Source organism: Paramormyrops kingsleyae, chromosome 7 (genome assembly GCF_048594095.1).
Source record: "Paramormyrops kingsleyae isolate MSU_618 chromosome 7, PKINGS_0.4, whole genome shotgun sequence".
NCBI lineage: Eukaryota > Metazoa > Chordata > Actinopteri > Osteoglossiformes > Mormyridae > Paramormyrops > Paramormyrops kingsleyae.
In genome coordinates, this window is record NC_132803.1 from 2,567,450 (window position 1) to 2,594,821 (window position 27,372).

At 46.2% G+C, this 27,372-nt stretch overlaps 1 protein-coding gene across 1 annotated transcript in view; it reads left to right on the forward strand.

Moving 5' to 3' along the window:
* Positions 1–27,372, forward strand: part of grk3 (G protein-coupled receptor kinase 3) — a 45,308-nt gene that overhangs the window by 8,118 nt on the left and 9,818 nt on the right. Inside the window, exons 2-14 of the mRNA XM_023826466.2 lie at positions 770–846; positions 17,531–17,604; positions 18,596–18,697; positions 20,744–20,818; positions 20,986–21,047; positions 21,319–21,370; positions 21,652–21,743; positions 21,851–21,950; positions 22,306–22,384; positions 23,290–23,420; positions 24,751–24,845; positions 24,983–25,090; positions 26,293–26,359. Coding sequence (XP_023682234.1) covers positions 770–846; positions 17,531–17,604; positions 18,596–18,697; positions 20,744–20,818; positions 20,986–21,047; positions 21,319–21,370; positions 21,652–21,743; positions 21,851–21,950; positions 22,306–22,384; positions 23,290–23,420; positions 24,751–24,845; positions 24,983–25,090; positions 26,293–26,359 — 1,114 coding nt within the window. The remainder of the gene's footprint in view (positions 1–769; positions 847–17,530; positions 17,605–18,595; positions 18,698–20,743; positions 20,819–20,985; positions 21,048–21,318; positions 21,371–21,651; positions 21,744–21,850; positions 21,951–22,305; positions 22,385–23,289; positions 23,421–24,750; positions 24,846–24,982; positions 25,091–26,292; positions 26,360–27,372) is intronic.

A 27,372-nucleotide genomic window follows, 5' to 3' on the forward strand; every position in this document is an offset into this window, starting at 1 on the left:
TATTTGTATCAGAGTATCTTCATATTTAAGATGGCTAACTTTCAAATTGTATTTGTTTGCAGTTGCCTTTCGTGTCTAGATTTTAAAAACATAACTGTTTGTACCTGTCCTGGTTTTAAAAAATGTAATCAGCCCAACTGGCTGAACAGGTTTCTTCTTGGTGGGTATTTTTGGGGTCAGTCTCCTGCCTCCTCTGTGGAGAGAGCAGTTGCAGCTTGTTTAATAGAGTGGATTATCTCTGCCTGATATGAAACACCTTTCACTTTCATTTTTCACACTGTTTGTGCAGTGGAGGTGGGGGGGAGGGGGTCTTCATTATTCATTGTGATGAGGGGACTGAGAATATGTTGGCAAGCAAGTTAGTCGCGTGCGGCAGGCTGCAGTGACCCCTGCCCCCCCCATTCCCAGCATACTCCTGCTTGCATACACAGATGATCACACGTGTGGCCAGTCCTCTGCGCCCTCGACGGGATGGCGTCAGCATGATAATGGGCCCACAGAGGAGCCTGCTAATTGAATCATTCTCCCCAACGCGGTGCTCATTAACACTGCATCTCGGGGTGTCCCAGCTGTCTCCTTTTTCTGGTCAGGGAAGGAGAGAACGAGGACTGAGATGGTTTGGCAAGGCTGCAGTGAATAAAGTGGCACCCAGGGTTGAGGGTCCCGGACTCCCTTCTGTTAAGTGATGACTGATGACTCTTGGTGGCATTCTGCCCTTTTTATAAAAAAAAAAAAATGTTTCACTTGCCCTATTTCCTCCTTGTTTCAGTATTCGGAGCGTCATGCAGAAGTACCTAGAAGAGAGAGATGAACTGACATTCGACAAAATCTTTAACCAGAAGATAGGTGAGTGTCATCCTGTGTCTATGCCTTGGAAGCCTTTGCTTCTTTTGTAGTGGGGGTGCTAAACCTGGCGGGGGAGGGACCTAGTCACCCATCAATGACTGCCAGTGAACTGTGTACAATGTTGTGACCATGTCTGCAATGAAAGGGTGGTTTTAAATGATTTGCACTAGACCCTTCACAAATAGTTTAATTTGCTCTCTGGTCAGGCTGCCTAGAGGGTAAGCAAGTGTGTGTGTGTGAGAGAGAGACAGGGGGGGGGGGGGGGGGTTCTATATATATGGAACTCAACTTGCACTGCTGTAAGGGGATTTCCGGGGGCTATATCAAGGAACCCTCAGGTGCAAGCACATGGGGGGGGGGGGGGGGGTTTATCTGCCCCTTTTTGTCTGTACGGATGAAAGTGCCGCCGTTTCTCCGCGGTGCTCAGGCACTCATGCCTACTTCCTCATGAGACGGGTAAGTCCTTGGTGGCTGGGAAGACTTTACTTACTGCACGCTGCTCCTCCCCGGAGACGACAGCCCGCGGTAATTTGCCTCAACACTCCCCCACCTGCCGTAATTAACTTCAGAATCCCCGGTGGGGGACCTGGCTCCTGGTTACTGGTGGATCAGAGCGCACTTCTCTCGCCGTTTCCCCAGGATAGTCCATTAAGGCAGGGTTTCAGCCCCCCTTTCACAGCCCCCCTTTCACAGCCCCCCTTTCACAGCCCCCCCACGCTGACGTGGGGATGCAGCTCCCTGTCGCTCTCTCTCCCAGTCTGTCTCGCTTTGTTGGTCTGTGAACCAGTCTATTGATTACCACATTCCTAGCCTGGTAAGGATCTCTCTGATTATCTCCCAAGTTGCAGTTGAGATGAACTAAGAGCTGCCATCAGAAGCCCTGGCATATTGTTGAAGGCGAGCTAAGATTTAAAATCAGACAGTTTAGCTTCTTCTTAGAAAGTATCTTATCCATTGCATCACTGAGGGCACCATCCTTCAGCACAAAGCTTATGCACAATCCTGTGACTTTTCCAGTGAGGGTGCTGTACATATTGACTGACTCATTACATGTGTGTTTAATACGTTTTACATGTACTCAGTCTTAATTTTCAAATATGAATAAATTTCTCGTTTATATAGTTGCTTTTGAATTTATGCATTGCATTTAGAACATACCTAATGAGAACATTCATGCCTGGCCTATATATCTGGTGTAATAGTAGACTCAATCTGCTGCCTTTCCGATGCGAAATAAACCTCTAAAACCTCTGGGCATGAAATAGTGGGTCTCTGGGGATCTGGTGTGTGTAACGGGAAATTCAGTTTACAACATCTGGCTCATTCCCAGAGTTCCTTCAGGATCTCTGTTGCGATAGGCCCGGTTTGCAGATGTGACAGTCACGAACAAAGCTTTTATTTAAGAAAAGCAAAAAAACTCATTGTTAAAATAGGATGTTGTGACTTATTGTCCCTCAAGAACTTGTGGCTACATCACCATTAACCAGCCAGTCCCAAGGCAGGCTGCCGGTTCAGATCCTGGGAGGGTCCTGATGTGACAAGGAGCCTCCGTCATATACTCAGCTATGTAAATACCGAAACGTGTTCTGTTGCTGTGGGTGATGATGCATTTACTGAAATGCTTGGTAAAATAACATTCTTTCAGGAAGACAAGCCAGTAAGTTCCTATACACTGGGACATTCTCCTCTGAGTCCTGTTTTATATCAGTCATTTTGAAGGTGTCTGATTATTCCGTACATTCATCTTGATCTGCTTCATATATTCACCCATATCTCATAGAGCTGAAGTGTTAAATCTCTCTTCCTGCAGCCTGGTGCTGGAATAATATTCCCCAGGTGTTCTGATCTTTCTTCACAGAGTAACAGCTGTATGAATTTGATATGTTTTTGCTGCTTTTCTCTTGAAAGTCTCCAGCATATTTTAAGTGTTGCCTTTAAGCTTAACACTGAAAGCATTTCACTATATTACTTCTGATCTGGTATTTCTAGCACTCAGGGTGCGTACTTTAAGCTAGACAGAAACAGATATTTTGACACAAACAAGTATAAAATTGAGCTTTATTTGCATGTTGCAGATGTATTGTGCCTTTCGTAGGAGTGTGGGTAATGTATTGTTTACTACTTTCCCATAGAAAAGTGGATAGTGTATTAAGGATATTCAATGTTTAGACCAATAGACATGGCAAGACAACGATAAGCCAGTTCACGCCCTTGGCTGCACCTGTACCTGAGATGGCGTTTACAGGGTTTTTCTTGTGTGTACTAAGAATACTTTGGGTTTTCTGAATCCTTGGCACCCTCGGGCCAACATGCCCAGTGCTGAGAGTGTCTGCTGTTGTCCATGTGAAATACAGCCGGCCGGCAAAGCCGCGGCTTCTCAAGCCGTGCTGACACTATAAAGCACAGAAGCATTTATTTCCAGCTTTGAAAATGCACCGTTACTGTACAAAGATGTCTGCCTATATTTTTAACAGCTGCTTTATTACTGTGATAGAGGCTGTCTAGCACCTATTTCTATCTCTTTATGTGCAGATATGGAATCTGTGTAAACTGTATGCAAGCAGTTGTCAAGAGTAGAGCATTAAACACTGTGGGCAGGAATCTGTATTTCATATTGTTGAATCACTCGTATAGTGGTCCTGGGTCCATTTTCTTATTTTCTGGGTGATATAAATTTGGTTTGAGAGAAAAAAACGGTATTTCTACTGTAAATAAACGATATAGCCTATGTTTGTTTTCATGGGCTCTTATAGAGTATATAGAGAAACTGGGTTCATTCTCTGTTTTCTGATGCAGGTGGGCTTAGCAAGTCACTAGTTGCTGTTGGTGGAGGTGACTGCACCATGGTGAAGCTTTCCGTTACCCATTTAATGTCATTTTTGGGTCGTCTGGATACCCTGGAGCAAGTATTTTATATTTAATATTTTGAGTGTCTACCAAAAGGAAAAATGTACTTAAGGAGAAGTGATCAGGCGTGATCTCTGTCGTAGTTCACTGATCAGCTCCTTGGCAGAAATGAGCCCAAACGGAACTGTTCAGTGTCTTCCCAACAGTAACTTTAGGGGTCTGTTTTGTTTGAAGCATGAAGCACATTGTAAATCATTTATAGCACACATGAGTGCAGCAGGTAGCAGAGTCGCTTGTCAGTCCCAGGAAGGCACAAGGTGTGGAAATCTGTACAAAAGTGTCTCGGAAATTTGATGTGCCAGGTTCGCTGGACTCCTTCCCCACATTCTCAGACAGGCCAATGAGGCGGACGCCCATGCCCTTGCACCACAGCATTTTGTGGTCCTCAAGAGTGGGGATCCAACCTTTCGTACTTGGTGGGAAAAGTGGAGTCCAGTGGGATGGGGGCCATGGCTGCCAGTAGGACCAGCCCCAGGAAGTTCCTCCCAGCCTCATTAAGGTTGATTATCGTTCTCCTTCCTTTTGGGATGCTGTGCTCTGCCTTCTCTGCTCCTGCAGGCACTCAGGCAGCTCTCAGCCCCAGCCAGCACAGGGAGGCCCAACCAAGCCTCATTTGAATGACACATTCCCAGTGCTTTGCATGTGTCGGGTGAGGGTGAGAATCACGTGACCTTGCACAGTTATGTAGCTGTTGTAGGACTTCCATTCCTGAACCCTGAACAAGCAGGGCTTTGGTATGTTTGTGTGTATAAAGTGTTCCGGTAAAAGCATGAATTAGGGATTTTTTTTTTTTAGCTGTTGGCCGATTTCATGTGTGGTGCTGCTTTGTACAAAGAAGAGCAAAGGCATGTAATTCGGGAGACTTCAGTATATGTGGAAAAAGTAGCACCTGTCCTCTGTAGGGGTTGGACAGACAAGTCGACTACTGCTCTGCAATGATGCTTAAAACTTAACGTTGACTAGTCCCTGACCACATGATTATGCATGATTATGATTATAATATGCCTTCCGGTTTGCTTGCATAGTAAGGAGCCGCCTCTCAAATGTGTCCAGTGCTCAAAATCCACTGTCGTTCTTTATTTATAAAACAAGCTAAATTGGGCTAAGTGGGCATACATTGCAAAAACTCCCACTATATGTAATGTCCCCTTGCACTTTAGGGACAAGGGAGGGGGGGGGGAATAAGGGTTAGAAAAAAAAAAAGAGGTCAGTATGGACAAACAAGTTTTTGCTTTATTTCAATTATATTCTAAGTAATTCAAGATGATGGGGACGAAATAATGTGAGAAAAGCACTTTGTGTTTGAGCCCTGTTTTGCCGATGCAGCACTAATGCCATAAATTTGGTAGTAAATTCACAGTGAACTATGTGACCCAAGGAGAGCTATAAACTGATATTTTAATTGGGTGTATAACCTGGTTATCAAAGGCTTTTATCTGTACTGCTACAAGAACTTAATATGTAACGTTACCCTGCATCAATAGTAATTGACCAAATCATCAGTGAAATGGGAATGTTAGGCTCGATAGCTGCTAAACTATTAATTATGATAAACATTAACAGCTAATGCTGAGCACATAACAAAATAATTTTTAGTATTTTAATGTCAGTTAATGTATTAATGTTTTTTTAAAACTAATTTTATCAACATACCGTGTAAAGTGCTTGATAAGCAATGGAAATGAATGTGATTTTATGCTGTGAATGTCAGTGTTTGGAGCTGTTTACTATCCCCATGACCCGGAAGAAAATTCCTCTGCCTTTTTACAATGGGCCCCTATGGGAGTGTCACCACTCTGTCATCACTTTTTTCTCCTGCTCTGCTACACGAAATGCAGCGTAAGCACACTGCACGACAGTAATAATCCTCCGCGTGAAACGAGGTGATCACTGAGCAGCACAGTGCAACGAAGCATCGAAGCAAAAAATTTGCATCGGGTATTTTTTGCAATAGTTATTCGAGTTACTCGATGAGTTGTTGCAGCCCTACATACAAGTTTTATTGTTTCATATATTGTTGCTGCTGAATTAAAACCTGCTCTTGTTTCTACTTGTTTCTGTTCTGAGTAAAAGACATATGAGCTGTCTTGTCAGCATATGCAGTAAGTTTTGCGAATACAGATTTGTCACTTCTGTGGATTTATTAATGATGTCATCAGCAATTTGATGACATCGTCTTGATTTTCTGGACATCACTGTCGACTTTTGGCATCTTAAGTCATGCAACCCCTAATTCTCAGGGAACCTTCTGAAGTCACATGCACAGATTACTTGTATTGGTGTTTTGTTATGAACTATAATTCATAGGCACTAGAGATGCACCGATCAATCGGCCGGACCGGAGACAGGCCGATCAGTCTCGCCTATTTCCGATACTGAACCGGTCCATTTCACATATGTGCCACATGTCACATGCACGCTGACATGTCTTTAGCGTGGAATTTCTCCACTATGGGTGAAGACAACACAAAGCTTGCAATTTACAATAGATGTAAAACCAAAGTAAACCATGGGGAAACCACCACAAAAACGCAGTGAAACATCGGAGGAAAACTTTAAACTGATTATTAAGCACGTACTTGATAATCTTGAAAAGGAATAATCATTAAAATTGCAAAGCTTGCTAAGGTTTTTTCCTGTGGCAGAGTAGAATGTTTTATCAAAACCTCTTCCTCCTGTGCTGTAATGCCTATATATTATGAAGGTATGAAAAAGCCCGATCTTAATCTAGCTTACTAGTTATGCAAGAATTGTATGCACATAACATGCAGTATTGATATCGATAATATTACCCTGCATGTATTACTGTTTGGAAGAGTATAGTATACTTCAGTTTTATTTGGAGCTTTGTAACCCATAGACTTTAAGATGAGTGAAAAAAGAGAAAAAGGTCAGAAGTGTTTTCTGGTGAATTTAAACTGGAAAATGACATGTGACTGACTTTTTTATTTTATAGCAACTCATTTTCAGTTATTTGTACCTCTTTCCAGTCACAGTGCACTTTATTCTGAGACTTAAGTGAGAGAAGGTCCTGTATTTTGTAAATTGTAAAGCTGAATGATTTCTTTTATTCTGAAGAAAATTAGCATTGAAGAAAGGCTGATTTGTTTGCATATGATGTTAGTTATAGTTCTTAGAAAGAAAATCGGTATTGGCCAGTCACACAAGCAAAAAAAAATCAGAAATCGGAAAATTGCAATCATTGCATCTTTCATAGGGACTGGGGAATTGACAAGGACACAGGAATGGTACCTCCATGAAATTGTAATTGTGTGTGAGTTCAGAGGTGGATGAGTCCATGCTGATGAAGGCATGCTGGATGTTAAATGGGGTAAATAATAGCAGTGCAGTTGCAATGAGGGAATTTTAGTTTGCATTATTCCCTCCTCGTCATTTTCCAAAAGCAGCTAAAGAAGTTATAAATGGTCCCTTCCCATGACAATCTCATTTTTCTCAGTGTGAAACTTAGTGTGGCACTCTCTGATGCACTACTTAAGCACAATTACTGACAAGTTTTTTTCAGGTTCTGTATACAGTAGAACCTTGGAACTGCAATGCCTCAACTCGACCAGCTTGGACATCGGACGGGTCTGTTGATTTTTTTTCCACTTGTACCTCAACTGAAGTCTTGGAACTTGAGTATTCCCGCTAAAACTTCTATGGGTTCAGACGCATTCAACTCTACCAATTCAGACCTTGAATGAGTCGGTCAAGAAAAATGTAGGACGAAACAAAACAAGCCTCCTAAAACTTGTACAGATAGAGACACATCTCTGATGGGCTGACACAAAGGTAAACAGACCTACTGGGATGCTGATGCCTATGAATTGCTCTGTTTTGCAGCAGGGAGGGAGCAAAAATGTGAACTGTCGGGGACTTCCTGGGGACCGGGTTGGGAAACACTGCCTTGCATTTAAATAAAAAATTAAATAATCTGAAACATTGCATGCCGCACTAAAGTCAAAGTGCTGTGTTTGTATTGTGAGTGTGGACGTGAAGAGCAGGCACCGTAAATGTCAGTCTCACTTGGAATCCTGTGATTACCCTGGAGATGTGGCTGCTGCTGACGAAAGCGCTCTGAAATCCCATCTAGGCTCTGCCTTCATCTTCATCTGCATCTCCATGCACTGCTTCACTATAGTAAACGTGCCCTGTTGCATGAGAAATGTTACACAGAACACATCTGCTTCCTAAGATGCTTGCTGGCCTTTTTTGTCAATAATATGCTTGTTTTATGTAGTTGTCCATATAATACACAGTGTTTTAATATATGTAGTCATAATATTTTGAAGAGAAAGCTTTGTATTTTTATGTGAATTGAATATGTCCTGGACAAGACATAGAATAAATTAATTAAACATTAATTAATAAATGTTTGACTGGTTCCATAAAGACTTATAAATGTTTCGATGCTGATAAATTAAAATGAGCTGATATAGAAGAAAATAGTTCCTACATTAAACTGCTCACTCCAAAGTCTGTGGATTTTCTTCAATAACTAGATCATGATTTCTGCTAAGACACATTGCTGTTGGATTTGTCAAATGAATTTTCTGGAGCTTGAATCACCACATAAAGAATGCCATTCACTCCCATTATATTGTAGAAAAGCACAACATTTCTACAGCCTAGATTGCAGGTTCGAATCCCCGACCAGCAAGGCACCACTGAGGTACCCTGAGCAAGGTACCGCCCCCAAGCACTGCTCCCCGGGCGCTGAATTAGTTGCCCCCTGCTATGTCACGATGTCACATATGGGTTAAATGCAGAGAACACATTTCGTTGTTGTGCACTGTGTGCTGTGGTGTGTCAACAATGACAATTAATCACTAAATTCTAAATTCAAAACTAAGCAACTCCCATCAGAACAACCTAGATGGATAAATAGCACTAACACCCTCCAAAACACTTATTTTTCAATTTTGGGATGAACTGCCCTTTTTAAGGTTCCATTATCAACCGAACAATGTCTTGTTGGAGCCCTAATTATATGCATGTGAAAATTTTGTGTCCTCATAAGGTGTGGTACTGTACATGTCGGTCATGTGGAAGGTGGAAAGGCATGCTGTAGCAGCCATAACCGCAACCAGCCATTTCCTGTATGCATTGATCCCTCACTCATCTTTAAAGAATTTTCATTCATTCTTACTTGCACAACCACATCTCCAGCGGATCTCCAGCATTGTGAATGAATGAAGTCACAGTTTCTTGAGGTCCCTAAGCTCTCACAGTTCTGCTTGACAGTTGGGGAATGGGGCGTAAAATCTTTTTTTTTTTTAAATTATTTTATTTTTCTGAGTAAGGTGTGTTAGGTATCGTTTCTAGCAAGAGGTCAGTTTTATACTCCTTAACACCCTGTAAAACACAAAATTTTTTATTTGCAAATTGAAGTAGAGCAGCAATTTCTTTACAGTTGAGGGAAATTTAGTGTGTGCGTTTGTGTGTACATGCACCATAGCTCTCTTGCTTTATGTGGTGTTACTGTGGTGTGATTGTGGACACAAGCTGCAGAACAAGAGGTTCTCAGATCCTTGGATGTGGTCCAGGGGTTTTGGACACCATACAGTATCTGTCTCTCTGGTCCTGTGGGATCAATTTGAAGGACTTCACATGTGTGTGAAGTTACAGATATGGTCAGCCAGTCACTGATATGCTAATTTGGTGCAGAAGTGTTTCTGTCCCCTTATGCTGGGGTCATTAACCGAACTGATGATTCTTGAGGTTCATTTTAGCATGCAAACTGATCTAATTTATTTTATTCTATTGCACGCCTTGGATCCGTTAAACCACACATTTTATAGCTGTAATCAAGCTCTTAAAAAATTACTGGTTTTGATTAGCAAAGCATTTCATGCTAAGAATTTTATATTCCCACTCTCTCAGTAGGAAGCTTCAGGCAGCCGCCCTGTGTGTCGATTGACCAGGTGTGGGAAGCAGTGGGAAGACATACAGGCTACAACTACGTTTAAAAACAGAAAAGCCCTTTCATTCGCTAGAAACAAAGCCATGCCTGAATGTTCAACCAGCTCAAACAGTGAAACAGCTGCTCTCACGTGGGCTAGCTGGCTGCATTGCTTATCATGTCAGTGGACAAACTGGCTGTTTTCTTTTCTACCACATTCATTTAGCTTGAGTTATATTCCGATATTCAGAGTCATCCTCTTCTTGCGTGAAGGAAATATTTTGCCTGTGCAGTTTTTACGTCAACATCTGGCTTCTGCCCTTTGCGTTACTGCCTCTTGCACCATGGAATGCGTACAGCATGCAAATATCACCTCTTCAGAGAGAGATCGCTGCTGGTCACGTTGAGGACAACATTTTTACGTTCCTCGAATGATGTGAAATCGCACATCAACCGGACACCCATACAAAAGGCACGTTACGGTGGCACGAGGTGCCAGAGCGGCAAAGGGGCTGTGAATGTCACCAGCGTGGCGACACACAGCGCAGGTGACGTTGCGCCTGAAGTGTCTTGCGGTAATTTTTTTTTTTTTTTTTTTACTAAAGCGCCTTTGCATTTTTGAGGAGGACAATTTGGTTTAGGAGCGTCATGCCTGATATTGGAGGTTAAGGAGGCCGTTGCTCTCATTTCCTGGTGGGTGCCTGTAGGGGGTCACTGGTCTTTTCAACCACCCCCCCTCCCCCCCAACTACCCAGCAGTTGAGATGAGGAGGTGCTGATGCAGTCATTATTAGTTTGAGCCCTTAATACACAACTGACGCTATTCCATCTCACAGCCTGTTAATTTTCAGCCTTCCTGTTTGAGCCATGCAGCCGCAGCCATTTCTTCACCGGCTAATGTGCAGCTGCAGCCGGCCCCCAGTGGTGACTGCATGTCCTTCTGCTCTTTTCTTCCTCAGCCTTTGTGTTGTTTCCTCTCTTCTTTTCCTTTGCTTCTTCCTCACGGCTATTTAAGCAGAAGCAGAGGACTGGACCACTATCTCTCCTTTGTCTCTCTTTCTTTCCCGCCTCCTCCTGGCCATCTGACATTCTGGTTCATGGTGCAGTAATCAGCTGGCGCTTGACTTTAATCGCAGTATGGAGAAAGGGAATTCTGACAATGGGAATGCAAGAACATGAAGGCAAATGGAGAGTGCAGGGACCCCTTGCTCCACGCCTCTACCTTCAGCCTCCTCCCCGCAGTCATTACCCCACCTTCGTGTTGCCATCCTCCCTTCCTTTTGAGTCACGTCTCTCCCTCTCCCTCTCTTTGTCTGTCAGAGTTCTGGAATGGAAGATGGGGAGTTTGTGTTGCCTAGCAACTGTGGTTGCCATGGGAACCCCACAGAAATCCCATGTTTGCTTGCTGGCTGGGAAAATGGAATTAATTAAAACGATGTAAAGTAAGAAAGAAATGGGAGTCCACTGGACCGGGCAAGTTTAACAAGTGCTGTGAATGTTGCAGCGAGGTGTCGTACACAGGGCGGGTTTAGGTGCAGCGCTGCAGCATTTATTTTCCCACGTGGTGGCTTTCGGATGACGGTGGTTGTGTAATGGGCTTGGAAAAGACTGAAAGATGAAAGTGCCGAGTCTGAATTGTTACGCCTGTCAGCTGCAGGATTTGTTGATGTACCCTCCTGGAGAAAAGTGTGGTAACGAGGGTCATGTTTTTCAGGTGTGTTTTTGATGTTCACGTGCGAACGCGTTAATTGGTAGCCCCTCCCTCCTGGCAGTGTTAATTGCTGTGGGATTAAGCGAGATAATTGGCCCACCGGCCCAGTTACCCCAAGCCCTATGCTCCTCCCCTCCCTCCCTCCATCCCTCCACCTCCACGCAGAGGCAAACAAGTTATATAAAGGATATTGGGAAAGGACGTCACATTCTGGCGCCCCCTCCTACCCCAGAGTGCGTTTCACTGAACCAGCAAATGGGATCATCAGTCAGTGCGTTGTCCTCCAGGAAGCAGAATGTGTGTTTGGCTTGGGAGGGCTAATCAGAGCCCAGGGCTGAATGCATGGCTTAGAAGCTGCGTGCTGATCAGTGTGACTCGGGATCCGAGTCACACTGATCAGCCATGTGGTGTGACTCGGGATACGAGTCACACCACATGGGTCTCTCCGCCTCGGCTGCTTGTTTCCCATCAAACCCCGTTTCCTTTTCTTTCTCACATACCCTCTATTTCTGTCTTGCTCTCTCTCTCCCTCGCTCACTCTCTTGCTCTGTGTGCAGCTCTTGGCGAGAGGCCCAGCCCTGTTTATAAACTCTGTCCTCTGTTGTGCAATTTTTTTTTTTTCTTGCTCCAGACTGACGGACACGGAGGACTGGAGTCTATGCCTGCATTTCTCTGTCTGTCTGAGCATCTGCGTTTCTGTTTTCTGTGAGGGTTCGGACTGCAGAAGCATTTTCTCACCATGTCAGTGGCGTAGATGGACAGCAGCGGCGACTCTCTCTTTCCGTATGTGGCTGGGTTTTTTGCTGCTGTCTCTGTATCAGTGTGACACAATCGCCCCTGTAGAAACTTATCAGTTTAAGATCTGCCCAGCGCATTAGGTGTCCCAGGTTTCTTGAGCGCTACAGAAATGCTCATTTCTATGATGGTGAAATGTATAAAATAACATTCACCTTTTAAAATTTTAATCAGCATCTAGACTTATGGTTACTAATAGAGAAATAGTCACATTATTTGATTTGCTTAATATCCGGTATTGGCAGTAATAACATTTAAGGTTTACTGTTTTGAGCCAGATTAAAAAGAAACTTTGAACTGATGATTGTCACTGAAATAAGACACTTGGAATGTATGTAGTGCTCATGTGTGGTTGGACAAATGTGACGTCTGTGGCTTCTTGCTTCCAGTGGCTCTTAGAGCAGAGTCTCTCCCTGATGCCTCACCCACCCCCAGTGCACAAAGTCTTTCAGATGCACCTTGATCTTAAAATACCCATTTTTAACGTTGGTTTTGATCTGATAACTGAAAATATGTTTGCACTCAGTATGGGGGGCAAACTGAGACCTGCCTGTAAATGAGTTCATTTGCGCTCAGTGTTATTTAAACATTGTTAGTCTTGGCTGTTCTGGATCCAGTTGTTTTTATGGTACACTATCAGCAAAGTTGCAGCACTTAGACAAGTGTAAATAAAATAGATTAGACATTTAACTGTGTGAGATCTTAATTTTTTGCTTGCTTATATTTTGATTAACTGTAAATGCATTTCTTACTGATGATGAAGCCCCGTTTTTAAATGGCTACTTCCATGTAGTTCGAGATTGTAAACAAACTGAGATGAATGTGAAGAAATGATTGTGTAGACTAAGATTTAGGACTCCTGCTTCTCAGAATATTCTCACATCTGCCTAAAGACTTGTGTGTGTGGTTTCAGGTCTAAAATTGTTTTTCTACTTTGCAAGAACCAGGAAGCCGTGTTGCGGGTGGTGGGGTGTCGTGTTGAAACCTGCAGCTCTCAGTTCCCACTAAGTTCCTCTTACTGGGTCCAGTCTGAAATGACCTGCCGTGTGTGTGTGTGTGTGTGTGTGTGTGTGTGTGTGTGTGTGTGTGTGTGTGTGTGTGGACTGGATGGAAACCAGTGCCCAGAGGAAGTGAGAAGCCTTGTGAGGCAGAGGGATGACGGCTGAACCCAAAATAGATTGTCACAGTCTGCTGTGTGTGTGTGTGTGTGTGTGTGTGTGTGTTTGTGTGTGTGCGTGCGTGCGAGCGAGCGAGTGAGCGAGCTGGTTTACCTATCCTTATGGGGACATAATGTCCCCATAACGTGATAAGTATCCGTTTTTTTCCCCCTTATGGGGACCGGTTTCCTGGTCCCCATAAGGGAAAACTCTATTTTATAAAAATCGGTGACTGCTATGAAAAAACTAAAAATGCAAAAACTCTTGTATTTTGTTGGGTTACTTATGGTTATGGTTAGGGCAGGGTAGGGGTTAAGGTTGTCATAGTTAGCGTTAGCATTTTTCCCATTGAAATGAATGACCGGTCCCCATAAGGATATGTTTACCCTACATGCGTGTGTGTGTGCGTGCGCGTGTGTGTGTGTGTGTGTGTGTGTGTGCGCGTGTGTGTGTGTGTGTGTGTGTGCGCGTGTCTGTGTGTGTCTGTGTGTGTGTGTGTGTGTGTGTGTGTGTGTGTGTGTGTCTGTGTGTGTTTCAGCTGCACACTTCCGCACTGATAGCGAATGAGCAGGCAGGAAGGGACAGCGCTGCCTTTGTTAGTGTTACTCTCAGCCCGTCAGCCACCGCAGGCCAGGCCCGTCTGCACAGGAGCACACGCCACAAGGAGATGCATGGCTTGGATTATTCAAAACTTAATTTCCCACCTCCTTGTTGACGGAATAAGAAGTTCAGGTTATGCTGTAACAAATCTTCCATACTCTGGAAAGGTTATGCTCCCCCTCAAAAAACAAATCAAAACCCAATGCATATACCCCTCCCATCTAAATCAGTCTTCCATTGATCCTGACTTGCCCAAATTTGAAACTGAAAGTGAATGTTCTCCTTCCATAATGTTCCACAAATGTTGATATTTTGTCTCTATTACCACATTATCAGCTATTTCCTCATTCAGGTGGGGGTTCAATTAAGTAGCTCACATGCACGTGTCCAGTTCACATTATGCAGGAGATTATTCTGAGAAAAAAATCCTATCTGACGCTTTGGGGAATATTACCAACAGACAAGCTCTTGCCGTAGAAGGACTGCAAGTTCTTGGCCGCTGGCTGTTTGCATAGATGCTAGCTCAAATTAATTGTATTTATGGGGGGAGCAAACACCATGTTTGTAAATTTCTGTAAATATTGAATAAAAGGTAATTTGCTTTTTGTTGATTGGAGCATGAGAGTACATTTAATGTCAGTGATATTAATAGTTCAGATGGTTTGATTTGGATATTCCTACAGAGCGCTCACACCTCGGGCTCATGTACTTGGGATGGGGGCTTGTTCAGAAAAAAATTCATGTTGATAAGCAGAGGATTACCCTGGGAGATGCGGCGACCAGCGTAGCTTTGAAGAAGCTTTGCCTTTCAGCAATGTTAAGACTTTATTAGAGCTGTGCTAACTCCCCCACGAGGAAATGAAAGGTGAGAGGGCAGTTAATGCTGGTCTGTATGAACTGCCATGTTAAGTTGTTAGGGGGATGGGCTTGCTGTGCTCCGCTTGCCGGAGTCAGACCATTAATGATCCACACGCTGCCGTCACGTGTGCCGAACCTCCCATCTGTGTGCAGCAAATGCCTTGCTTATAGCTAACGGCCGCTGTGTGAAATGGGGGGGGGGGGGATGGCGCAAGAAGTGGGTGATAAAGGAAAAAGGGGAAGAGGAGAGCGGAGAAAGATAAGCATGACCAAGCGGAACGAGGAGTTTTTTTTAAAATTTAATTTAATTTTTTTTTTGGGGGGGAGGGGGGTTTAGCACGCAATTACTGGTGCTTCCTGCTCTCAGAGCAGAGCAGAAGACGAGAGAGCCTTGGGATGGGGGGGGGGGGGGGTGTCTGGCCCAGCCCCAATGGAGCCCAGTCACTTTAAATATAAAAACTCTTGAGTGATTAATTTCTTAATGAAAAGCTTTTTTTATCCTGGTTAAAACAATCACACATTTATTTAAACAGTGACTTATTTGTTTTTGTGAAGCCTCTGCTAGCATATTGAGCCCATTTGGATTCCTGATTTCCTGCCACAGATACACTGGAGACCCAAACGAGCATGTGATTGGCCGGGGGGTCACCTGAAGGAGATCTTCAGGCACTTGTAGGATCTGAGTGGTCTGCTTTTTCTACAGCACTATTATTCCAACCTGATCCGATTACCACACAAATTAGCTGCCTTTTTAAACGTCCTTAATTAGCTAATGCTAATGCGGAAGCTACCACGCTGATGGATGGCCGTTTGACCTCTGCCCCGCCAACGCCACTGCGCCTATCCCCCATAATTTTAGTCTTTTTTAATTTTTGCCCTTTGCTGAGCTGCGAACATTATCTCTGTGCTGTTGGATCCCTGCTTTATCGCCAGAATCGATGGCTTGTGGGAAGATGATGGCCCACTTGAGGATTGAAGATGGCTTCTGTTTAATTGAAACAGTTATCCGTCTGTGTGTGTGTTTTATTGTGCTTACTTGACTAACTTGAAGTTTCTTTTTCTTTTATCGTTCTTACTTGAATAACTTGAAGCTGCCATTAAATATAATTGCATTTGTTACAATTTTAAGTGGCAGGCTGGTTAACTGCAGCACCCCCTCCTCCCCCTGCACTTGCTGCCACTGTTTTCAGGTTGCTATAGCGACAGCTGCAGAGCTCATCCTAGGCTGCTGCACTTTGTGCAAGCATACTGAGCCTGTTAGGATTCCTGATTTCCTGCCTCAGATACACACTGGAGACCGAAACGAGCATGTGATTGGCTGGGGGTCACCTGAAGGAGATCTTCATGGACTTGCAGGATCTGAGTGCCAGTGCTGTATCAGAGTGAAATGGAGATGGTCTTGCACGCATGCGTTAGAGCTGGACAGTATGACCAAAAAATTATATCACGGTATTTTTCAAACACATTTTTTGTGTTTGTTGGCTAACTGCTTAGAGATAAACAGCTAATGTTGTAAAGTGTGCGCCGGTCAAGTTAACATTTTTGATAAGTGTTTAATAGTTCCGTGTTGGTGGAACGCGAGCTTTACTGACCTCGAGTCGAGAGATTTCTCATAAAGACCAGTATGTCGGTCTTTAAGATGCTTCGGCAAGTTTGACGTGCTACTTGACTTTGTGTCACAACTTTGTAGCACCGTTTGTAGCATCCTTAGGCTTTCCATGCTCATCTGCAGAATACTTCCAAACGGCACTTTATGCCATGTTCGGCCAACTCGGTATGTGAGTATTAACCAGCGCGAGCGCGTTCAGCGGCTATTGAGAGTGTGTGTGCGTGTGCGTGCACCTGTACTGTAGTAGTGCTATGTGAAGTTTGGCGAATGAGGCGAAAACCACACTGTTAGTATCAATGGTCAGAATGAGTATCTAATCAGATACTAATTTTTAATATCGATTTAGTATCTGAAAATCAGTATTTTGGACAACCCCAGTGTCTCATTATTTTCAACTCCAGCGTCAGCTATTCCTTCCGTTTCTGATCTTTCGCGGTACATTTCTAGCGGTGCGGCAGTGGAAAGGCCCCCCGCTTAAACAGTTTCCAGCTGCAGTACTTTCTGAACGTTGTGTAGGCTATTTAAAGCGGTATTTCGGTACGCCATTCATATCATAACAATGTGAAAAAAGTTTTCGGTATGAACCAGTATACTGCCAAACACTAGCGCGTGCGTGCGTGCGTGCGTGCGTGCGTGCGTGCGTGCGTGCGTGCGTGCGTGCGTGCGTGTTCTTGTTCTACAACAACCATTGCTTGACCAATGGCCTGGATGTCTTGGTTTGATGCTCTGGGAAACCACTGTTGCCACACAATTACTGTGGCACTTCCCAGGGGACTCCAATGAGGTAATGATTGCTTCGGCCAGTTGCAGAAGGTGTGGGGTTATTACATTTGCTGTCCCAGTAGCCCCTTAGGCAGGAATTGTTGAACCGAAGGTCAAAGAGGTTTGACTGGGAGACTGTGAAACGGCAGCAGCCTTTCAGAGCTTCGTCGGCAAGATACTCTGCCTGTCAGTGTCCTCCTTAATACCGCCTTTTAAAAAATACTTGTTTTACTGTATGAATTAGCCTCTCTTGTCCCTTATAGTTCCTTTTAAAAATCCAGGAACATCCCGAAGAAACATGATGTTCCTTTTGGGAACTATTGGAATTCGCAGGCAAAGGCAAAATCATGCCTTTACAATGTGTGTTCCTTCTCTCTTTTTCAGGGTTCCTGTTGTTCAAAGATTTCTGTATGAATGAGATCGATGAGGCCGTCCCACAGCTCAAATTCTATGAAGAGGTAGGAGATCTCAGCTGCCAAACATGCTTGCTGAATGGGCAAGTGGGCCCTAGAACATTTCGTAAGATCAAGAGTTGCAAGCAGGTGTTGTCAGGATGTTGGGGAGGGGAAAGGCTGCCCAGGACAGTGTGGGGAGAAGGATACGGTGTTTGTTAGCCAGGTAGTTTGCTCATGAATGGATCCAATGTGAGGGACATACCTGGCAAGTAAAAGGTTGCAAGGATGTCTCATGAAGTTGTATTAATGCAGGTGCTATCCACTTCTAACATCCGAGATCTTATAACCTAACCTTAGTCCCACTGACTTTGTGAATTATGACCACCTGTGCAGCAAGTAGCCATGTCAAGGACAAGTGCTTGTCAGCCGAAGGAAAGTACTTCCCTGGAGCTGTTCCAGTTAAATTCTGTAGGGGTGTAAATGGGATAAATTCTTGGGGGGGGGCTTCCTGTCGGGGTACTGCAATTTATCCAGAATGGCACTGGGCTGCCAAACCTGCCCCTTTGCATAGATCTCCAATCAGAATTCCTCCTCTACCTTTTTTCCAGGGTGCTGCCTTAACAGTGCATCTGTGTTTCTGTGTTAAGGCCCCGGGGGGGCTGTGCTTCCAAAAAATAAATAAATAAAAACCCGCACATGAGACCCAAATCATGCGTCCTTTTAAAAAAATAAATAATCTCTCCCTATTTGCAGATGTAGGGTAAACCCTCATAAGACACTTGCTGAGACTTAATTTTTAATTATTGTATATTATTTTTGACCATTACATAACTTATTGTTTGCTACTGCTGACCAGATAAACCTAAAAGTGACCCAGAGATGCCTTTTGCTGGACGAGGCAGCAGCGGTTCAGTGCAGCTTCCTTCTCGGTCGAGATTAAAGCCGATCCGACCCCAGAGGGGCTGCTTTACGTGTTAGATTGAGGGCTGTGGGCCGCATTCAGGCCTGCGTTGATGAGCCTCTGTATTACAGTCGTCCCACATTCTTGTTGCAGATTAAGGAGTACGAGAAGCTGGACTCGGAAGAGGATCGAATCTGCCGGAGCCGACAGATCTATGACGTCTATATAATGAAGGAGCTGCTGTCCTGCTCTCATGTAAGCGCCCCGACACACACGCGCACACACACACGCACGCACGCGCACACACACACACACACACACACACACGGCCTTTACGTGTCTCCTCAGCAGAAGGTCCTAATCCTGAGTGACACCCTCTCTAGGCATGCCACCTGGATTGGGATTCCGAATTCACTCCAGGGGAATCGGGTACCAGGGTGGGGGGCATATTTATTTCACCAAATTATAAATTTTATAAGTTTTATCGTCTAGGGTTTCTCTGATCTTTCTTTCTTGCTGACATCTTGAGATGTGGCAGGTTACTGCAGACGCCTGGTCTTTTCTGTTGGATTTACCTACGCCTCTGTAGTAATATTTAAAAAAATTATGAAAATGATGTATAATGTAATTAATAAACAGACTCCAAACGAGTGGGACGTGGGAAGGGAGTGAACAGAAAGATGGTTAAGCTGCGCTGCGCCTGTAGCCTTTAGCATGTTTTAATTGTGTGGTTTCTAGAAATGCTAATATGTGCTCCACTGCTCCTTTGCAGAGTAATAAGCTGTTCTGTTATTTCCCTTATGACCCACACCTCAAATAAACTCCCATCACACTCTATTTCAGGTGAAACACTGCTTGTGTTTGGAATGAAACATGTCTTTGAAGAACTACATACAGTGTAGTATGTTAATAACATTTTCCTGTTGGCTCTATTTAAAATAAAAGTTATATTTGTGTGCAATAAGCCTGTATGGTGTGCAGACAAACACTGAGAGCCAAACCTGTTGCATCATTTGTTGCCGTGTTACCCGTATCTGCAGTGGATGAGTTTCCCCATCCACAGACGTCGACTGCTTGCAGCCCCCCCCTCTTAAGGACTTGGCTTCTTTGCTGCCCAGTCTGCTTTCAGTGAGCAGCAGGTGTGGGGATGGGGGCATAAAGCAGGCCCCCCGCCAAACCTGCTCCTTTCCACCCTGAAAGGTTTCCTGGTTATAGATAATCAGCAAAAAGATTCAGCTGCCGAAAGATGTTTCTTTTTATCCAAAGGGGGGAATATCTTCTGTGACATTTTAGGCAACAAGAATACTGTGGCACATGAATGTAAGCTGCACTTTAAGATGGAGACCCTCTTGGGCGCTGGCATTCATTTTGCTCCTGGCAAGCAGGAGATTGCAGTAATGTGGGGAGCAGTCAAGGCTCGAATTTGCCGTCACTCTGTGGACAGATTAGAGCTGATGAGGCTGATGAGTCTGAATGGCGATATTACCGCAGCTGAGAACGTCAGGCACCCCGGAGAGTCTGGCTGCTCCTTTGATACAGTTGTGATTAGGTTGTGCTTCTTACTTTGAACAGAACAATTACTGCGGCAGGCTTGGCTCCTCCCGGCCGGCATGGCGGCATATTTGATGTCAAACAGCCGTTTGATGGATGCAGTCTGCGCCGTAGTTGTGCACCTGGCTGTGTGTGGGATGGCTGTACGCGTTAATGCCACCTGTGAGTAAGCAGACGGGCATCTTCCTCGCCACGATGCTGGTTTGGGTGCCGCCATCTTGGCGCCCGGCAGCATCTCATTGCTACCAGGTATCAGTATTGCTGATGCTCAAAAACCCAAACGTTCCCCAGACAAAGGTTAGGGCTTCGGATCCCTAAAGGGAGCCTCTCATAATCAGCCTTATGTCAGGATATATACTGTGCAAACGTGTAAAAGGGCTTTCCATTAGGAAAGGTTAAGCTGGTAAATCTGCTATGCGGATTGGAGTGCTTCTGCGATTTGGGGTTCTGGCAAGGTGCGGATCCCTCAGAAAAGACACCCTGCCCTGCGGAGCAGTGCGTGAAGAATTAAACAGCTTGTTCTAGTAAAATCTCTCGTGCATATGCATAGATGTTCTGGGTTTTGGCAGCCTTGCAGGGAACGGGCCCGATGGGTCCTGTCTGTCCGAACGGGTCTTATTCTAATGTCAGGATGCTCAGACTAGCAGAAAAGGCTCAGCAGAGATTAGCCTCCCCTCCTGTGGGTTGGGGCCTTGTGCCGCTGCTGCAGGGCCTGCCTGACAGCTGTCTGTGTCCGTCTGTCCCATGCAGCCCTTTTCCAAGACGGCAGTGGACCACGTTCAGTCTCACCTGGCCAAGAAGCAGGTGCCTCCTACCCTCTTCCAGGTGAGGCCTCCCCATCAACACACAGCATTCTAGCTTCTTAGCATTTGATCACCTTCAGCAGTTAGTACTGGCTACTCAGGGTCAGTCAAAGGCTGATAGATGAAAGTGGACTGGAGTGTTTCTTAGTGGTGTTTTGACTTCTCCCCTCTTATCTGTGTTTCTGCCAGCCCTACATTGTGGAGATCTGCGACAGTCTGCGGGGCAAGATCTTTCAGAAATTCATTGAAAGGTGAACCCTGAAGTGTGATTAGAATGACCTTAACCCTGAATGTGTCGCCCTTTGGTCTGTCTTGAGAATTGGTAGTGCGAGTCTTTGTCCAATTCATCACTCACTCTTGTCTCGTCTATCCACCCCCCACTCCCACCTCCTTCTTTGGGCCGTCAGATTTCGTGTCGTGCTTCTCTGTTTATCTCTCTGAGGAGGTCATCGAGTGTCATCTGCACTGGCATAAGCCTCGGCAGCGATCGATAACACCTTTTTGTCTCTCCCTCCTCCCCAGTGACAAGTTCACTCGCTTCTGCCAGTGGAAGAATGTCGAGCTCAACATCCATGTGAGTCTGTTTTTGAAAGGAGCAAGTTTCCATCTGAGGAGAAGCGTTTTTGCATGTTTACACCTGTGAGAACGTACCGGTGCCGCCCTGTGCGTTGGCTGTGAGGTCTGGGTGTGTCTGCAGCCTCACAGCATGCAGGAAGATGTCTGAGTCCGTGAGCATGTTACCTTTGGCTCTCACTGAGCATGCAGATGTCCTTGGGTTGGCATGTATCCTTGATGGATCCACATTCTCTGCCTTCTGTCACTAGCGATTAAACCATTCTTCCCAATCGTTCTCAGCTGACGATGAACGACTTCAGCGTCCACCGGATCATCGGCAGGGGTGGCTTCGGCGAGGTCTACGGCTGCCGGAAGGCAGACACAGGAAAGATGTGAGCTTTGGGCTTCTGCCGTCTGCGCTGGGTGGTTTTGGAGAAATGCGATCAGGTTGTTTCCGAACAAACCCATGATGGCAATCTGTGTGTGGCACGCTCCCAAGGTATGCGATGAAGTGTCTGGACAAAAAGAGGATCAAGATGAAGCAGGGCGAGACTTTGGCGCTTAATGAGAGGATCATGCTGTCGCTGGTCAGCACTGGGGTCAGTATCTGCACCTGCTGGATTCTCTCACACGCACACATGTGCGCACACACATGCACACGTCTAGATCAGGGCCTTCTCCTCACCCACCAAACGCTGTGCTGCACTCTTTTGTCCGGCACACATTTTGTATATCTGCACACAACTTTATCAATAATTGTTTTTTTTTTTCCTTTCATTTGGAAAAGGCATTGATGGCTTGTAGTAGTGTTTCTGTGATCGATTTGATTTGTTTGGCTTCCTGATGGCCGTTTCGTCGTAACTGACCTCTGATGAGTAGTCCTTACTATCGAATCGCGGTCGGTGGACATATGCATGTTAATTTCTGAGTGGGACACTCTACTGCCCCCTGCAGGATTGCCCCTTCATCGTGTGTATGACATATGCCTTCCACACTCCTGACAAGCTCTGCTTTATCTTGGACTTGATGAACGGTAAGAGGCCGCACCAAGCTCTTCGTCTCCCTGCACGGCAACTCCCCTTAGCGCTCGCCCGGCTCCCCTTAGCGCTCGCCCGGCCGGCTCCCCTTAGCGCTCGCCCGGCCGGCTCCCCTTAGCGCTCACCCGGCCGGCTCCCCTTAGCGCTCGCCCTGCTCCCCTTAGCATTCGCCCGGCTCCCCAGCTGTATACGCTCGGGCGGTCTTTACGCAGAGGGGCCGCCCCCATGGAGCTGCCAACCGCCCTGCCATGTGGCGCGCCTTTCTCAAAGGGCCCCCAGCATAAACAGCTCCCAGACGCTCCTCCATCGCCATAGCAACACGCCCCAAGCCGGTCCGTCGCTCATTACCAGCAGGAGGCCTGCCTGCCTAAACGCTGCCGCCTGTCACAGACACTTTTTAAAAATTTTTTTAATACTCCTGTGTTATAAATACAGTTGATACTATTAATTGTATTATGACTAAATGGGTTTCCAGGTTACAGTACAGAGGTCTTTCCCTTAGAAAACCGCTCTTGCGTAAGAGAGCTTCGCGGGTGTCTGGGAACGTCCCTTAACAGGCTGGCTGTGCTGAACTAGCCTGCTGCTCAACAGTTTATTGAAACACGCTTTACTGCTTTACTTGAGGCTTAGAAGATATCTTGGGTTAAATGATTCCTTGGGTTACTATGTGCTCGGATAAAACTAATCCCTAACTATTTCACCCATCCTGCCTTTGTACTGCTTATTCTATTCATAAGGTTTTTTTTTTTTGTTTTTTTTTTAAAGCTTCTCAGTCCTCTCACGTGACCATTTAAAGGTTATTTGGCCTGAAATGGCCTTCAAAAAATATTGATTTCCCCCCCCCCCTCTCCCTTTCATCTGCCGCTCCTGGACCATCCCTGCTCCCCCCCCCTCTGGCCAGGTGGCGACCTGCACTATCACCTGTCCCAGCACGGCGTCTTCAGCGAGAAGGAGATGCGTTTCTATGCCGCCGAGATCATCCTGGGCCTGGAGCACATGCACAACCGCTTTGTCGTCTACAGGGACCTCAAGGCAAGAGATGCAAGCCGGTCTCATCCCTCTACTCCTCCCCACAATATTAAACCATTTAAAAGGCCCATATAAGATGCCTGTGAGCCTTTGGCTGCTTTACTGTCTGCAATTTAAGGTGACAAATTTTCAGGTTGATTCAGCCAAGCTTATAGCCTGACTTGATACAAAGGCTAAAATTGAATGCTTTTCCTTTATGGTGTTTCTCTGTATAGCGTACTTTGGTAGACCTTCAGAAACTGAGAGTAGGTGGGAGCAGGTTACTTAGAACAACGCGAAGAAGGTGTCTATTTCCTGGAAAGGGACCAGTGGTGGTAATGAAAGGCAGATTTCTGGAATATTCTCATGACTGCTTCCTGTACTATCGCTCAGTGGGGAAAGGAGCTGCTGTAGTTTGTTTGTTTTATTTGTTTATTTTTTTTGGTTGAGAGGGAAGGATTTTTAGCACCTGGCAGCATCTCTAATCGGACCGTCCAGTGATTATCTCCCTGACTTCATGTGATGTTCGTCCGCAAGCCGTTCTCGCGGCAGACAAGGAGGCTTGGCTGCGGCTCTGCGGTGCCTCTCGGGTTCAACCAGTCTGTCTGTCTTACCTACGCGCCCTGTCTGAGCCCCCCATGCCCTGGGGAAATGCGCAGATTCAGTTAGCAGACGATGCTAATTGTTGGCAGTCGCAATGGCTGGTGTCAATTCCAGACCCCCACCGGAGACAGTGAAGCGTGAAAGTGGGGAGAAATTAACTGGGGCACAGAATAAAGGCCAGGCCAGGCCAGGGAGGGGGGGGCACAGTGCCACCCGCTATCCGCTCGGGGGTTTGTCACCTTTACGCAGTAAAGCCTCGCTTAGGCTTGCAGCAGAGCAAAGTGTAGTGGGTCTTGGTCTGTAACCCCACATATTAAAAACCCCTTCAGGAGTGTGATGTGTGTGACATACCAGTCATTGCAAACACACACCTTCACGTGTAGCAGGAGGAGTGTCTGACTGCATGCTCACGAAGAGTTTGTTCTCCACGCCTGGCAGGGTTTATTCACTGGGAGTGTGTACAAGGCGGGCTCGGTAATTCAGCGCACGGTCGCCCTGGTAACCCCATGGACCATCAACAAGGGCAAACCTGACTGGCTGATGGGCTTCCCCTCCATCCTTAGGGGGTGGGCTGAGGGCTGGGAGGTTTTTCCCATCCTTATTAGAGAGGAGGGGGGGACATCACTTCTGGTGGCTGCTTCCTCACACCCTTCAGGGCTGTGCTGGGAATGCCTGCTGGCTTCTGGTCGGAGCTCTGGTTTGGTCGGGTTGTGTCGTTCTGACCCTGTTCTGCCCGCCCCCCTCCACACAGCCCGCCAACATCCTCCTGGATGAACATGGCCACGTGCGAATTTCTGACCTGGGCCTGGCCTGCGATTTCTCTAAGAAGAAACCCCACGCCAGTGTGTGAGTATCCTCAGCCACCCCCCACCCCCGTCTGTAACCATGGCAACCATGTTGCTCCGCTGTTCCCTTTCCAAGCAGGAATTTGTGCGCAGTGTCTGTCTGTGTGAGCTGGACCGCTCACGCCTGTCTTCTCACAGGGGGACTCATGGGTACATGGCACCAGAGGTCCTGCAGAAGGGAACTGCCTATGACAGCAGCGCCGACTGGTTCTCCTTGGGCTGCATGCTGTTCAAGCTGCTGAGAGGGTGAGCTGTGTGTGTGTGTGTGTGTGTGTGTGTGTGTGTGTGTCTGTCTGTCTGTCTGTCTGTCTGTGTGTGTCTGTCTGTCTGTCTGTCTGTCTGTGTGTGTGTGTGTGTCTGTCTGTCTGTCTGTCTGTCTGTGTGTGTGTCTGTGTGTGTGTGTGTGTCTGTGTGTCTGTGTGTGTGTGTGTGTGTGTCTGTCTCTGTGTGTGTGTGTGTGTCTGTCTCTGTGTGTGTGTGTGTGTCTGTCTCTGTGTGTGTGTGTGTCTGTCTGTCTCTCTGTGTGTGTGTGTCTGTCTGTCTCTGTGTGTGTGTGTGTCTGTCTGTCTCTCTGTGTGTGTCTGTGTGTGTGTGTGTGTGTCTGTGTGTGTGTGTGTGTGTGTCTGTGTGTGTGTGTGTGTGTGTCTGTGTGTGTGTGTGTGTGTCTGTCTGTGTGTGTGTGTGTGTCTCTGTGTGTGTGTGTGTCTGTCTGTGTGTGTGTGTGTCTGTCTGTCTGTCTGTGTGTGTGTGTGTGTGTGTGTGTCTGTCTGTGTGTGTGTGTGTGTGTCTGTCTGTGTGTGTGTGTGTGTGTGTGTGTGTGTGTCTGTCTGTGTGTGTGTGTGTGTGTGTGTGTGTGTGTCTGTCTGTGTGTGTGTGTGTGTGTCTGTCTGTGTGTGTGTGTGTGTGTGTGTGTGTGTGTGTCTGCCTGTCTGTCTGTGTGTGTGTGTGTGTGTGTGTGTGTGTTTCTATCTATTTGTGCCCTTAGCACCCCGTCCTTTGATGTAAAGAGTAAAGTTTAAATGTCAGAGGCCTTAGCCCAGAATGGGGGGGCTGGTTACCTCGCAGGCTTCAGAGGAAGGTAGCTGGTGGGGGGTGTTTGGGGGTTGAAACGGGGACTGGACAGTGTGAGTCAGATACGGGGGGGGGTTGGCTCTATTGATGATTGTCTGTGTGTTTGGACACTTCAAAGTGGGCAAGGGCAGGGGTCAGCATGAGCAGCCAGGCCTGCTGCACAGGCTGGCCCGCACAGGCTGGCCCGCACAGGCTGGCCCGCACAGGAAGTGCTCCCTTCATCACCAGGACTTTTTTAGCTTTTTAAATGATGCGCTTAAGGCTGGTGAAAATGACGGTGCGTGTGACCTCGTCTCCTCCTTGTGTCTCTCGTCTGTCCCCTCTGCCTCCCGCACCCCTTTGTTCGCCTCGGACCCTGGCGCCGTACCTCTGTGTAGGCACAGCCCATTCCGGCAGCACAAGACCAAAGACAAGCACGAGATCGACCGCATGACCCTCACCATGGTAAGGGGACAATTCCGGGCCGAATGCCAGCTCCAGCTCAATTCTTGTTTTTACTCCATCAATCCATCCATCCTCCAACCACTTATCGTCGTCAGGATGGCAAAGCAGCCGCCGGGCTGGGAGGTACCCAGGGCAGACTGGCAGTCATTTTCAGATTTTTACCCAAAATTCTGCTTTACGTTACAGCAGAAGGAGAGTAGTGTGAAGCAGCCACTATGATTCTGGCACCATAGAGCAGAATTCATGGAGAGAACAGCTGAGAACAGCCCCTGAGACTGACCCGAGACTGACCCTAAAAAGCTATAACTGGAAAATCAGCTGCACATTCAGCTTCTTTAAGCCTAAACTGTTGCAGGGCCTGTGTCCCCAAGACCAAGTTGGTTTTGTAGAGTAATCTTAGGGGTTAAGAAGGGCTATCTGAGTGGTTTTCGAATTGCAGAGCTCGCAGGAAAAAGCACGGCCGTGCTGAGTGTACACAGGAAGTAGGTCAGCGTAATTATGTTAAATGCTTTGTCCCAGTCTGAAACGCCATGTTTATATAAAAACAAAAGCTCATCTTTCTGTGCAGCGTTCGATAGATGAAGCTTTCAATTACAGCCAGTTTAGTTCATATAGAATTGATTTAAACGGCTCTCCTGAAAATTGCGGTCTTCAATCCCCCTCCTCCCTGAGCGGAATTTATTTTTCTTCCTGGCTCATCGCGGATGTAGTTCTGAGCTCCAAGAAACACGGGATCTGCCTCTGAAGCAACATCTGATTCCTCTGCTTCTTCTCGTATGTGATTGTCTTTGCAATGCAGGCTGTTGAAGGAAGAAGCATCCTTTGTAATAAAGGAGATTACAGTGAGGCAGTTATATTGGATATTCGATTATAGCCATTGCAGACCCCCCCCCATCCTGCAGATCAGTCTGAAACGCTGAGCACTTCCTACACAGACCATAACCAATGAGCCGTAGCTAATGACGCGGAGCCCTTTGAGAGAGCGGCACTGGATCCGTGTGCAGAGGGCGTGG